This window comes from Aquarana catesbeiana, linkage group LG01 (genome assembly GCF_042186555.1).
Source record: "Aquarana catesbeiana isolate 2022-GZ linkage group LG01, ASM4218655v1, whole genome shotgun sequence".
NCBI classification, from domain to species: Eukaryota; Metazoa; Chordata; class Amphibia; order Anura; family Ranidae; genus Aquarana; species Aquarana catesbeiana.
This window is the reverse complement of record NC_133324.1, coordinates 142,563,949-142,579,785: the sequence shown is the minus strand read 5'-3', so window position 1 is coordinate 142,579,785 and position 15,837 is coordinate 142,563,949. Positions and strand designations below refer to the sequence as shown.

The following is a 15,837-nucleotide window of genomic DNA, read 5'->3' as shown; positions in this document are numbered from 1 at the left end:
AGGCCAGTAGCTCAATTGCATACTGTGCAAGCTCTGGCCAGTGATCCATCCTCAAGACCCAGTAACCCAGAGGATTTTCGGTGGGAAAGGTGTCCAAGTCAGATCTTGCCCCTAGGTATTCCTGCACCATGTAAAACAGACACTGGCGATGGTTGCTGGAACCGATCATACCTTGGGGCTGCGGACTAAAAAATTGTCTGAACGCATCGGTCAGACGGCCACCTTCTTCACCGCTCCTTCTTTGACTGACCGAAGCCTCAGCAACACGTTGTCCAGAAACAGGAGTTTGTAACCTCACAGTCTCTGGGAACGCGTTGCACAGACCTTTCTGCAAGGCCTCCCGAAAATGTTTCATCCTCTGCTCCCTCTGCGACGGCAAGATAAGGTTCGCAACCTTACCCTTGTAACGTGGATCAAGGAGGGTTGCCAGCCAGTATTGGTCCTTCTCCTTGATACCACGAATATGAGGATCCTTACGCAGGCTTTGCAGGAGGATCAGGGAGGCCATGCAGCGTAGGTTTGCTGAGGCATTCGGTCCAGAGTCCTCTGGGCCACTAAGGGCGACATGATCCGCAGCCACCTCCTCCCAGCCACGTACAAGTCCATGTGTTTCTTGGGACTGTAAATGATCCCTTAAAGACTGCTGCTGATGCTGAGTGCCAGGCTCCACCTTCATACTGACACAATCCTCCTCCTCCTCCTCGTCCTCTTCCTGTGTGATCGGCGGGCACGCAGGAACACTGTCTGGATAAAGGGGGCCTTCAGAGCTAAGGAAGTCCTCCTTTTCCTGCCTCTGTTCTGCCTCAAGTGCCCTGTCCATTATTCCATGCAGCGTATGCTCCAACAGGTGGACAAGGGGGACAGTGTCACTGATGCATGCACTGTCACTGCTCACCATCCTCATGGCCTCCTCAAATGGTGACAGGACAGTGCATGCATCCCTAATCATGGCCCACTGGTGTGGGGGAAATAAAACAAGCTCCCCTGACCCTGTCCTGGTGCCATAGTTGCACAGGTACTCATTGATGGCCCTCTGCTGCGTGTGCAGCCGCTGCAGTGCGGGCCAACGTTGAGTTCCACCTGGTGGGCATGTCACAGATTAGGCAGTTCTTGGGCAGGTTAAATTCCTTTTGGAGGTCTGCCAGCCAAGCACTGGCATTATATGACCGGCAGAAATGCACACAGACTTTCCTGGCCTGCTTCAGGACATCCTGTAAGCCCGGGTACCTGCCCAAGAACAGCTGAACCACCAAGTTAAGGACGTGAGCCAAACAGGGCACATGGGTCATTTGTCCCTGTCAGAGGAGGTTTGTGCCATTGTCGCAAACCACCATTCCTGCCTTAAGTTGGTGTGGTGTCAACCACCTCTGAACCTGCCCCTACAGAGCTGACAGAACCTCTGCCCCAGTGTGGCTCCTGTCCCCCAAGCACACCAGCTCAAGCACCGCATGGCATCTTTTGGCCTGCATACATAGTAGCCCCTTGAACGCCTACGGAGCACCGCTGGTTCCGAGGACAAAGCACAGGAAGAGGCCATGGAGGAAGAAGAAGAGGATGGGGTGGAGGAGAGAGGTGTGTCAGAATCATAAGTAGTGGCATTTTGGAGGCGTGGTGGTGGAACAACCTCCAACACTACTGCACCTTGTCCTGCATTCCTCCCAGCTGCCAGCAGAATCACCCAATGCGCCGTGAAACTTAGGTAATGTCCCTGTCCATGCCTGCTGGACCATGAGACAGCGGTAATATGCACCTTACCGCTGACCGTCCTGTCCAGCGAGGCATGGACATTGCCTTCCACATGCCGGTAGAGAGCCGGAATCGCCTTCCGTGAGAAAAAGTGGCGTTTGGGTACCTGCCACTGAGGAACCGCACATTCCACAAACTCACAGAAAGGGGGCAGAGTCTACCAACTGAAAAGGTAGCAGTTGAAGTGCTAGCAATTTTGCCAAGCAAGCATTCAACCGCTGGGCATGTGGATGGCTGGGAGCAAACTTCTTTTGGCGGTGCAGCAGCTGGGGCAGGGAAATTTGCCTGGTACAATCTGACATCGGTGTACCGAAAGCAGATTGCCCACAAGTACTTGGCTGTGACACACCTAATTCTACCACACCAAAGAACTTTTGGAATAACGCGCAGAGACAGCAGCGCCCTGTACATGCGGAGCTTTGTGGTGTGATGCAGTCAGTGTGCTGCCCTTAGGCTGGCCCCTGGAGGGCATCCTGCCTTGTTGGTGATGTGCCTCCTCCTCCTCCTCCTCTCTCCTATCAGGCACCCACATTGAGTCAGTGACCTCATCATCCCCTCCCTCCTCATCACTGGAGCAAACCTGGCAGTATGCTGGAGCAGGGGGAGCATGACTGCCAGATTGCTGTCCTTCTTGGGCACCCCCTCTGTCCGTGCTCACGTTACTGCCTTCATCTAGCTCAGTATCATCATCAGAGCCTTCTAAACGCTGGACATCATCCTGGAGCATGTACCCAACACTGTGGGCAAACAGTTCGAGGGACTCCTCAGGAGGACATGGGGCTAGGGAAGGAGTCACTGATGCCATTGAGCCGAGGGAAGAGACTGCGTTGGCAGCTGCTTTGCCAGACAAAGTACCCTGAGCATGGGTGAGAGAGGATGAGGAGGATGAGGACGGCTTGGTCATCCACTCGACCAAGTCTTCCGCATGTTGCGGCTCAACACGGCCAGCTGCCGAAAAAAAGGCCAAGCGTGTCCCATGGCCACGTGCTGATGAGGATGCACCGTCACCATGACCAGCACTGTTGCCTCTAGACACAGAGCCTGCTTGTACTCTTTTATTGGCTTGTGACTGTCTGCCTCTCCATGTTGGCCTTCCAGACATACTAATGGCCTGCAGTGAGATGTAGCTGCACTAAGCTGGGATATATATATATATATATATATATATATATATATATATAGATACTGCAACTAGCAAAATCAACTGCCTGCCTGTCGTATGAGAACACCACCAATCTTCTACAGGTAGCTTTGGATGAACACTGTGCAGAGGTCGCACTACACTAACTTGTAGCTTTAGCTGAACACTGTGCAGAGGATGCACTAGACCAACGTTAAAATAATGTAGCTGCCTGAGGTAGTAATAGGATCAGGAAAACACCACCAACCTTCTACAAGTAGCTTTAGTTGAACACTGTGAAGAGGACGCACTACACTAACGTGTACATAATGTAGCTGCCTGCGCTAGTGATAGGATCAGGAAAACACCACCAACCTTCTACAGATAGCTTTAGCTGAACACTGTGCAGAGGACGCACTACATTAACGTTAAAATAATGTAGCTGCCTGCGGTAGTGATCAGGAAAACACCACCAACCTTCCACAGGTAGCTTTAGCTGAACACTGTGCAGAGGTCGCACTACACTAACGTGTAAATAATGTAGCTACCTGCGGTAGTGATAGGATCAGGAAAACACCACCAACCTTCTACAGATAGCTTTAGCTGAACACTGTGCAGAGGACGCACTACACTAACGTTAAAATACTGTAGCTGCCTGCGGTAGTGATAGGATTAGGAAAACACCACCAACCTTCTAAAGGTAGCTTTAGCTGAACACTGTGAAGAGGACGCACCACACTAACGTTAAAATAATGTAGCTGCCTGCGGTAGTGATATGATCAGGAAAACACCACCAACCTTCTACTGGTACCTTTAGCTGAACACTGTGCAGAGGTCGCACTACACTAACGTGTAAATAATGTAGCTGCCTGTGGTAGTGATAGGATCAGGAAAACACCACCAACCTTCCACAGGTAGCTTTAACTGAACACTGTGAAGAGGACGCACTACACTAACGTTAAAATAATGTAGCTGCCTGCGGTAGTGATAGGATCAGGAAAACACCACAAACCTTCTACAGATAGCTTTAGCTGAACACTGTGCAGAGGTCGCACTACACTAACGTTAAAATAATGTAGCTGCCTGCGGTAGTGATAGGATCAGGAAAACACCACCAACCTTCTACAGGTAGCTTTAGCTGAACACTGTGCAGAGGTCGCACTACACTAATGTGTAAATAATGTAGCTGCCTGCAGTAGTGATAGGATCAGGAAAACACCACCGACCTTCTACAGGTAGCTTTAGCTGAACACTGTGCAGAGGTCGCACTACACTAAAGTGTAAATAATGTAGCTGCCTGCGGTAGTGATAGGATCAGGAAAACACCACCAACCTTCTACAGGTAGCTTTAGCTGAACACTGTGCAGAGGTCACACTACACTAACTTGTACCTTTAGCTAAACACTGTTTAGAGGACGCACTACACTAACTTGTAGCTTTAGCTGAACACTGTGAGGAGGTCGCACTACACTAACTTGTAACTTTAGCTGAAAACTGTGCACTACACTAACTTGTAGCTTTAGCTGAACACTGTTCAGAGGATGCACTACACTAACTTGTAGCTTTAGCTGAACACTGTGCGGAGGTCGCACTACACTAACTTGTAGCTTTAGCTGAACACTGTGAGGAGGACGCACTACACTAACTTGTAGCTTTAGCTGAACACTGTGCAGAGGTCACACTACACTAACTTGTAGCTTTAGCTGAACACTGTGAGGAGGACGCACTACACTAACTTGTAGCTTTAGCTGAACACTGTGCACTACACTAACTTGTAGCTTAAGTTGAACACTGTGCAGAGGTCGCACTACACTAATTTGTAGCTTTAGCTGAACACTGTGAGGAGCACGCACTACACTAACTGTAAATAGTCTAGCTGCCTGACTGTGGTACTAATAGGATCAGAAGAACACCAGCAATTTTCTTCAGGTAGCTGTAAATACTGTAACAACACAAGCCTGCCTGTCAGTAGGAAGATAATAACAGGAACGGATCTAGCTAAACTGAATACAGTGTATGTATATATATATATATATATATATATATATATATATATATATATATGTGTATATATATATATATATATATATATATATATATATATATATATATATATACAACACCTGGGATGCATATATATACACAATACACTGTAAGTGCAGCTAACTGACTGACTGTCCTGCCTAATCTATCTAACTTAAATCAAATGACACTGTCTCTCTGTCTCTCAACGCCGGAACACACTACACAGGGCCGCCGTGGAGGCGGCCTTATATAGTGTGGGGCGTGTACTAAACCCCCTGAGCCATAATTGGCCAAAACCAGCCTGGCTTTGGCCATTTACAGCTCTCGCTACAGACGGCGCTGTGATTGGCCAAGCATGCGGGTTGTAGTGCATGCTTGGCCAATCATCAGCCAGCAATGCACTGCGATGCCGCAGTGAATTATGGGCCGTGACGCGCCACACAAATTAGGGCAGAGAATGAGTGTTTTCACAGTATGACAAAAAGTGTTTTGCTGGCAGGATCACCTGAAATTATCATTTCTTTCCTTAGGAGCCTGTAAAGCATTGCAACCACGATCGGCAAATTGCAAGTGCAATGTCAGGCTCCTGCAAATTGTCAATATAGCTGTCTGCCCATACCTCCGATATGGACAGGCAGTTACTGAAGTCCAAGAAGATCAATGAACTACAAGAATGCTCACCAAAGCTCTTGAAGTTCATTGAAAACTGCGGCAATGGATGATGTTAGTTGTAGTTAATTCATTCACAGAAATCTGTGAATGGATGAAGCAGCTATGTGGGCAGAGCAGTTTTCAAATTGAGACAGCAGGTGCCGGTGTTCTGCCGAGAAAGTTCCCCTCGGCGGATAAGGACCCCCCTCTACTGCGCAGCTGCAGCGCTTGCTCAGAAGGAGACGGCGGAAATAGCCGAAGCCAAATAGAAGAGAAATCAGCTGTACACGGCGCCTGTAAGAGGGCCGCTCGCCACGCTTCGGGCACGGCCTCGCTGCGCTCAGCATTTTTTTATTCCCCCTCTAGGTCCACTTGGATGGTGGGGCTTGAACCTAGACCCAGGGCGCAGGCACCGTGTACAGCTGATTGAAGTTTTTCAGCTTCGACTATTTTCGGCGGCTCCTAGTCATTCGTACTGCGCAAGCGCAGCGCCTGCGTAGTACAGGGGTGTCCTTATCCACTGGGGGATAACCGGGATATGGCCTCCCACCCTTTGCCACAGGGAAGGGGGGGGTGTCGGGGTGAGGTGGTTGATGCTGAACATATTACATATTACACCCTAAATACAGGAGTAACTGGTTCAGAAAGGTGAACTTATCCTTTAAATCTAGTTGGGGCAGATCATGAGACACTACTAGAAGACACACACATGATTATATCCCCCATTCAGTTTAGGAAAGCTCTAAAATTTCCCAAGAATTTTGACAATTGAATCTTTTATCTAATCTGTAACTTTGACTTTTACAGGATATGTTGCAAAGAAGGGCTGTTTGAAAAAGCTTTGCCATCTTGAGCTTCATTCCTGTTACAATGTGTCAGAATCTGGATGGAGAACATTTTTTGAAACAGCTGAAGACATGCCAGAATTAAATCTCCTGAACATGGCTAAAATAAATAAGGCTATGAAGTGTCATGCTACCACTGTTACTGCCTTTGTTCGGTTTGCGTCTAGACTACCTAGCCTGACGACAATATGGATGTTGGGGTGGCTTCTGGATAAAGATGACCTCAATATGTTTAACAGCATGAAAGAGAAGCACCCTCAGTCCAAAAGTTTAGAAGTTATTTGGCAGGTACCCTTTCCATTTGCTCCAAATATTCAGGATTAGGTACGTGATCTACAAAAGACAGAACTAAAGCTGAAATCAAGGCTAAAAACATTTTTTAAATACAATAGCCAGTATAGCTTCTTTTTTTTAAACCTCTTGACCACTGGACGCCTTTACCCCCTTCATGACCAGGGCATTTTTTGCTATTCAGCACTATGCTACTTTAATTAGCATTTTCACTGTAATGCAACATGTATTTAATCACAACTGGGTTTTTAATTTTTTGCTATGTAAAAGAAAAAATACCACAATTTTGGGAAAAAAAAACTAGTTTTTCTTTGTTTTTTGTTTAAAATTTTGCAAACAAATAATCTTTCTTCATAGATTTAGGCCAAAATGTAGTCTGCTACATATATATATATATATATATATATATATATATATATATATATATATATATATATATATATATATATATATATATATATATATATATATATATTGATCAATCCTGATACTGACTGCCTATCTAATTTCTTGAGGCCCTAAAATGTCAGGGGCAGGAGCAGCTGGCTCAGGCTCTCAGCGGATCTGGGTGGATCGCAATATTTCCCCAGCCTGGACCAGCTCTGTGATGCCAGCTGACAGCGGGCTTCTGTTTGCTGAAAACTGGTCACAGGAGTGCAGATTGAACTGCACTCTATTGATCCACAGGAGAAGTACAGCCAAACGAGCTTTGACTGTACTTCTCCTTTAAGCCAATAAATTGTCTTGGTGCGAAAAGAGGATACATATGACAGTCACTGCACTTGTTATAATATTTGGATAACAGTCATTGAACATTTATACCTAAGCATTGAACCTTATCTGTGGTCTGTAGTGGGCAGTCAGGCAGAAGGGTGTAGTGGAGTTCTGGATCCATGCGAAATATATGCGATTTAGTCCAATTTACAGTGCCTTGCAAAAGTATTCGCCCCCCTTGGCTTTTTACCTATTTTGTTACATTACAGCCTTTAGGTTCAATGTTTTTTAATCTGAATTATATGTGATGGATCAGAACACAATAGTCTACGTTGGTGAAGTAAAATTAGAAAAATAAATACATAAAACAATTTTTCAGAAATAAAAAAATAATTGGCATGTGCGTATGTATTCACCCCCCAATTTATAGTGCCTTGCAAAAGTATTCACCGGCTTTTACCTATTTTGTTACATTAAAAAAACACTGAACTAAAGGCTGTAATGTAACAAAATAGGTAAAAAGCCAAGGGGGTGAATACTTTTGCAAGGCACTATAAATTGGGGGGTGAATACATACGCACATGCCAATTATTTTTTATTTCTGAAAAATATTTTTATGTATATATTTTTCTAATTTTACTTCACCAACTTAGACTATTGTGTTCTGATCCATCACATATAATTCAGATTAAAAAAACACTGAACTAAAGGCCGTAATCTGAATTATATGTGATGGATCAGAACACAATAGTCTAAGTTGTTGAAGTAAAATTAGAAAAATATATACATAAAACAATTTTTCAGAAATAAAAAACTGATAATTGGCATGTGCGTATGTATTCACTCCCTTTGTTATGAAGCCCATAAAAAGCTCTGGTGCAACCAATTACCTTCAGAAGTCACATAATTAGTGAAATGATGTCCACCTGTGTGCAATCTAAGTGTCACATGATCTGTCATTACATATACACACCTTTTTGAAAGGCCCCGGAGGCTGCAACACCTAAGCAAGAGGCACCACTAACCAAACACTGCCGTGAAGACCAAGGAACAATGTTGTTTAGAAGTAAAAGTCAGGGTTAGGTTATAAAAAAAATATCCAAATCTTTGATGATCCCTAGGAGCACCATTAAATCTATCATAACCAAATGGAAAGAACATGGCACAACAGCAAACCTGCCAAGAGACGGCCACACACCAAAAACTGGATCGGACCGGGCAAGGAGGGCATTAATCAGAGAGGCAGCACAGAAACCTAAGGTAACCCTAGAGGAGCTGCAGAGTTCCACAGCAGAGACTGTAGTATCTGTACATAGGACGACAATAAGCCGTACACTCCATAGAGTTGGGCTTTAGGGCAGAGTGGCCAGAAGAAAGCCATTACTTTCAGCAAAAAACAAAATGGCACGTTTTGAGTTTGCAAAAAGGCATGTGGGAGACTCCCAAAATGTATGGAGGAAGGTGCTCTGGTCTGATGAGACTAAAATTTTACTTTTTGGTCATCAAAAAAAATGCTATGTCTGGTGCAAACCCAACACATCACATCACCCAAAGAACACCATCCCCACAGTGAAACATGGTGGTGGCAGCATCATGCTGTGGGGATGTTTTTCAGCAATCGGGACTGGGAAACTGGTCAGAGTTGAGGGAAAGGTGGATGGTGCTAAATACAGGAATATTCTTGAGCAAAACCTGTACCACTCTGTGGGTGATTTGAGGCTAGGACGGAGGTTCACCTTCCAGCAGGACAATGACCCCAAACACACTGCTAAAGCAACACGTGAGTGGTTTAAGGGGAAACATGTAAATGTGTTGGAGTGGCCTAGTCAAAGCCCAGACCTCAATCCAACAGAAAATCTGTGGTCAGACTTAAAGATTGTTCACAAGCGCAAACCATCCAACTGGAGGAGCTGGAGCAGTTTTGCAAGGAGGAATGGGCAAAAATCCCAGTGGTAAGATGTGGCAAGCTCATAGAGACTTATCCAAAGCGACTTGGAGCTGTGATAGCCACAAAAGGTGGCTCTACAAAGTATTGACTTTAGGGGGGTGAATAGTTATGCACATTGACTTTTTCTGTTATTTTGTCCTATTCGTTGTTTGCTTCACAATAAACAAAAACAAATCTTCAAAGTCATGTTCTGTAAATTAAATTATGCAAATCCTCAAACAATCCATGTTAATTCCAGGTTGTGAGGCAACAAAACACGAAAAATGCCAGAGGGCGTGAATACTTTTGTAAGGCACTGTACTTTAAACCCAGAGTAATACCCATAACCTTGAACAATTCATAGTACTTCAGGTAAGGTCTGTTGTGGTTCACAAAAATACAATAGCATATCATTAAAGTATAAAAACTGTTCTTCCAACACATCGATCTGCATAACCTTCTACAATGAGGATTTTCGAATAGACTCCACTATGGGCTTTCTCTACTGCAAGGGCAAAAAAGGCAGCCTTGTCTAGTGTCTTGCTGTATAGAAAACAAGGAAGAGATATAGTCATTAATAATGTAGCCATGCTTGGGGTTGCGTATAAAAGATCAGTTAGGCCCGGCGTAAAAAAGAAAGAAGCCTAGTGACAGGGCCTACATGGCTAGGTTAATAGGGGTTTGGATATAGGAAGTGTCCTAGTGAGATCAAAGGCAATTAAGAGAGGTGGTACTCACCAGATTGGTAGAAAGGGTGGAGCAGGTGGAGCTTCAGGGGTTGGAAACGTGGAAAGGATTTGGGAGGCGTTCAGTCGGAAGAGAGCCAGGATGAGAAAACTTAATGCCTAAAATGGTGGTTTACACAGACACTTGAAGTGCATGCCCACAAAGACCTTGGGGCCCCTTGAATACTGTCTATATGTTCATATGTTGGGATGTTTAATATATTATTAATATTTGATTAATAAAAAGGCTGCTATGGCCATTGAAAATCCAGTCGGTGTTATGTCTGGTCAATCTGTTATAGTAGTCAGTGGAGTGGTGGTCAGGCAGTTTGGTCAATGTATCTTATGTACCCCCCTAGTCATGTATCCAAGTATTAAAATTACCACTGAACCCAAATGCATGCAGAACATTAAATAAATAAGGACATTTTATTGAAATTAAAGCCCTATGAGTGTCTACGGATACAAGGAGTTAGCTTTTCTTACTTGTATCTTGTCCTTTGTTTATATTTTCTACACATGATTGACTGGGACTGTACCACTATCTCACGGGGGATACAGCTCCCAGAGATGGGATCTTCTCCGATCACTCCTCCCCTCCAATCAACCTTTCTGCCCCCCAACTTCCCCGACTGCACCGGGGGGGGGGGGGGGGTGCTCCGCACAGTACAGGAGGGAGGGCAGGTGTCAGCCATGGGAGGGATGTATAGGTTGCAGTGTTCCCTGCAGGAAGGACAGTGGAATGTCCTGAATAAATGCACAAACATTACACAGATCATGGTGGTACATGCTTCCCACTGGAATTGTAATTTCACTTTGATTAGTGACAGTACCATAAGGTTTCAGAGGGGTGTTGTCCATTGCTGGAGATCCGTGGCAGGGGAGACGCATAGTGGTAGTCCAAGTTACCTTGCAGTATGGATCGCGGGGGGTAGACCATAGGTCATTTTTCTGCAATAGTGAATCTGACTGCCAGATGTCTTCAGGCTGGAAGGAACAGTAAAGGGGGGGGGGGGGGGGGGCTGGTGTGTGTCATCTCCGCTGTCACGGTCATTTTGAGATTCATGCCATTGATCATATAATTTCTGGCATGGTGTTCTGTCACAGCATTCTGCCACAACGTGTAATGTTCCAGTCATAACGTGTTCCAGTCATAGCGGGGCTGTCATAAAGTGTTCCAGTCATAGCGTGTTCAGTCATAGCATGTTCAGGCATAGTGTGTTCCAGTCATAGCGGGGCAGTCATAGTGGAGCTGTCATAGCGTGTTCAGTCATAGCGTGTTAGGTCATAGCGTGTTCAGATATAGCGTGTTCCAATCATAGCGGGGCTGTCATAATGTGTTCAGTCAGAGCAGGGCTGTCTCAAGGTGTTCAGTCATAGCGGGGCTGTCATAACATGTTCAGTCATAGTGGTTGTCATAGCGGTTCTGTCATAGTGTGTTCCAGTCATAGCGGGTTCTGTCACAGTGGTTCGGTCATAGCGGGTGCTGTCATAGCATGTTTCTGTCATAGCGGATCGGTCACAGCGATTCTGTCAGAGCGTGTTCTGTCACATTGGTTTCTGTCATAGCGGTTATGTCATAGCATGTTCTTTAATAGCATGTCAGTGCCATGCAGTTACGGCATACACTAATAGCCATTTCATCTTCGTTTGTTTCCATGTCTCATCATACTTTTCATTCAGGTTTCTTTGTATACATGGGTTTAGTTAGCTAGTGCTCACATCTCAGGATCTGTCACGTCTACAGATCCATACGGGCTAAGGTTTCGTTTTTAAATGATCCTGGACCACAATCTTCTCGCCCGTATACCATACGTCATATGATGCACATTCATTTCAGTACATCTGTACGACTACAACTGTCTGTGGGTACACTAGCCCTAAGTATTCAGTTTTAATTACCTGTCTTTGTGCTGCAGGTCATTCGGGCTCACTTACTACATACACTAGGGTGGGGGTCATGATCAGGTTCATCCTCTCGCTGTGGTCTTGTCATTACTGCTTACGTCCTCATACTCAGGTAGACAGAGGGGTGGTGTTGTTCTTTTGTCTGGTTGTCTGCTGTCACTTTCTCTAGTTCGTGTTTGGGCATGCCACACGTTTCAGAAGCAACTAATTCATGTTCATCTTTCAACCCCATGTGGAGGTTCAGAGCATGGTAGCACTCCATCATTAGGGAGTTGGTCTATACTTAAGCACACAGCGAAGCTATTTCATAGGGGTTTTCCTTTCCCATCCTTAGCGGTATGCTTCGGATTGTTTCCAACTCCGTCCGAGCTACTCCCATCCACCAGCATGGAATATGTTCTGGACATTATTCTTTAACGCAGATTCAGGTGGGTTAAATATGCTCTCTGCGGCCTGTTACGGTTGTAAGACAGGATGGAGGTGATCGAAGCTCGCTCAGTCAGAGACGGAGTGTCAGTGCACCCCCAGCTCCTGCTCTTCCTACATTCCTGCAGGCAAGGTCAGCATCTCCTCAGTCCACTGGTCTTTGTCAAGCCTTCTGGTTTAATATGCCTGAGCCAAGTATGTTCCTTGTCAGGGGCTGTATTGGTATCTCCCATTCCCGGTCTTCAGACAACCCCTGCTCCAAGATTTTCAGGCCTGCACGCGGGCCTTATCACTATGTCGTCGGAGTCTTTCGTATGTAGTATCTTGGCTTCAGCAGACAGTCATGCTTTCGTTGTAAATTAAGTTATTGGAGGCAGTAATTTCCAAGGGGTGCTTGGTCTGGTTCTTTTTTTAAATTATTTATTCTTTATTAATTATTTTCTTCCAATACAAAATATCTAAAACAATACAGGTATTCCAGACAAAATATTTATCCAATATAATTTCTATCCCCAGCATTGTTATACTTTTCAGCAAGCTTATGCTGATCTCCCTCCTCTCTCCTCCCTCCCTTCCCTATTAGAGAAAAACTCACTTTCTATATGTAACCATGCTGGGTTCCTATTTGTATCTATATTTCGCTGCATTATTACACAATCTCTTATCCTAATTTTTTGGCTTTATTATGATGCAATGTTCCCTCCTGCTAGTATTAGTTTATCCAAAGAATACCTTTCAAACTTATCCCTTTTAATAATTCATAGTTCTTGCTCTAGTTTTAACCCACTAAGGGGGAGGGGGGCCCGGTCTCACCAGCCACGCTCTCCACATCTTTTCAAATTCCCTAAGGTTTCCTCTCTTTATATAGGTTGCTTTTTCTTTCCATATAGTTTCGTATATAGTATTAATCCATTCGCTTACTGCCGGGGGTTTCCTCAACTGCCATCTCAGCGCAATCAGCTTTCTAGCTTGGAATACGCATCTTAATATTGCTACTGTCATACCCTGACCCTCACCTGATTTCTCCTTATATCCCAATACACAGAGCTTAGCCTCCAGATTCAAGGATGTCCCATAAATCCCATTTACGGTATCCAGGACCCCCTCCCAACAGCAAAACAACTTTGGACATCTCCACATCATATGTATGAGGTCCCCGGCTCTTCTGACATCTGGGGCATTTCGCATCAAGTCTCCTACCGTACATAAATAACTTCTTAGGAGTATAATAGGCTCTGTGTATCAGCATCAAGTGAGACACTTTCTGTGAGGGGGATACCGTTATCTTAGGTCCCATCTCCAATATTCTCTTCCACTGTTCATTCATTTTTTCCCCAATGTCCGCTTCCCATCTCTCCCTATTATTATCGTAAGGATCCAACCCGGGCGTATCTCCTTTATGCAGCTGACCACATATTTCGGAAATAAGCCCCTTGGTGGTCTCCATCTTAAGTATCTTTTGAAAAAATGGGGTTTTACTCCACATTATTACTTGAACCTTGAATTGGGCTTCCAAAGCGTGCCTAATCTGTAAGTATCTATAAAATGAGTTATAAGGTATATTATATTCTCTTCTTAATTCCAAGAAGGTTTTTAAAGCATTCCCTTTGTATAACTGAGTCTATTTATGCTCTGTGTTTCCCACTCTTTAACCTTTCCTATTGGCAACAACTCCTGTAAGTTCTTATTGATCTGGGGGGGGCGTATTCGAGTATCCCTCAATATCCCATCAGTTTCTAAGTTGTTTTCCACACTTTTATTATCATTTTTATTGTTGCCTTCTTATAGTAAAAAGATAACGCCTCCACTAATGTGTTATGCAATGCTCCTGATAGAATTATTCTCCCATTTGCACCACCTCCTCCCATGTTATCACCTCCTATTAACTGTTGCAGCCAGATAGTAACACTCAGGGTGAGGTACCGCCAAACCCCCTTCCCCGGTCGGGAGCTGCAGCGTTCGCAACCCGGATTCGAGCTTGTCCTCCTTTCCAGATCAATTCTCTGAAGAGGGATTAGATTTGATTTAAACCATTTTTACATATCCACACTGGGGAGTTATGTAACATACATTAGTTTTGGCATCCATATCATTTTTATCAGACTGCATCGACCTGCTACTGAGAGGGGGAACTGTTTTCAAAATTTTACTTTTTGTTTAAATTTAGTCAATAATGGTATTATATTATTACTAATATACTGGTTAGGATCTCTCGTCAGCAGAATCCCCAAGTATTTTAGTGTATCTACTACCACTAATTGGGTTATTCCAGAGATAATTCAATTACTCATAGGGTCCACTGGTAGAAGCTCTGACTTCTCCCAATTTATCACTAATCCAGAAAATATTCCGAATTCCTCCACAATGTTCATAGCTTTATTTAAAGATTGCCCGGTATCTCCCAAGAAAAGAAGAACATCGTCCGCATACAATTCTTTCCTCCCCTGTCCTCCTCAGGAATCCTTTTATCTCAGGGCTTGATCTTATTGCTATTGCCAAGGGTTCCATTGCAAGAGCAAAAATCAGGGTAGACAATGGGCATCCCTGTCTAGTCCCTCTCTTTAATTGAATCTTTTCCGAGTATTCATTATTAATCCTAATTTTAGCACTCGGATTATTATATAGCATTTTTATCCAGCCTATAAAGGAAGGCCCAAATTCAAATTCCTCCAGAACCCACCAGACATATCCCCACTCCATGCTATCAAAGGCTTTGGTCACATCCAGTGACAGTACAGCTCTGGCTCCCTCATTGTCTGATGGGGTCTGCAGGTTCAGAAATATCCTTCTAATATTCATACTGGTAGATCTATTTGCAACAAATCCCGTTTGGTCTGGGTGAATACGTTTTGGGACAATCCTATTCAGCCTGGGCACCAAACCTTAGCTATTATTTTAGCATCAGAACACAACAAAGAAATTGGTCTATATAAGGCTGCATCTAACGGGTCTTTCCCTTCTTTATGTATCACTATAATAGTCGCTTCAAGCATTTAGGGCGGGAGCCTCCCCTCTTCCGCCCTCCAAGCAGCTCTGGAAGTAATATTTCTCTGTAGATCACTGTCAGGAGCCCATCCGGACCAGGGGATTTCTGATTCACCATTCCGGCTACTGCCTGTTGAAGTTCAAGAGTTATTGGAGCCTCCAGATCATCTCTATCTTCTTGTGAAATGGACGGTATCTCCAGATTCCTCAGGAATTTATCTACCTCTCCCTTCTGCACCACCCTCTGCGAGGTGTATAGGTCCAAATTGGGCCCAATTAGCCATTTTCCATCCCCAGTGTCATGTGACTGGTTAGCGTTACAAGGTCTCAGGTGTGAATGGGGAACAAGCATGTTAAATTTGGTGTTATCACTCTCACATACTGGTCACTGGAAGTTCAACATGGCACAGAACGCTTTGAGGATCTGGGGGGAGAAAAAAAAAAAAAAGCTATAAGATTGCCAAGACCCTGAAA

At 44.5% G+C, this 15,837-nt stretch overlaps 1 protein-coding gene across 1 annotated transcript in view; it reads left to right on the top strand.

Moving 5' to 3' along the window:
* LOC141135105 (baculoviral IAP repeat-containing protein 1a-like) overlaps positions 1-6,978 on the top strand; it is a 61,572-nt gene extending 54,594 nt beyond the window's left edge. The window contains exon 11 of the mRNA XM_073624402.1: positions 6,350-6,978. Within this exon, the coding sequence (XP_073480503.1) occupies positions 6,350-6,711 (362 nt within the window). The 3' untranslated portion in view covers positions 6,712-6,978. The remainder of the gene's footprint in view (positions 1-6,349) is intronic.
* The last annotated feature ends 8,859 nt before the right edge of the window (positions 6,979-15,837 follow it).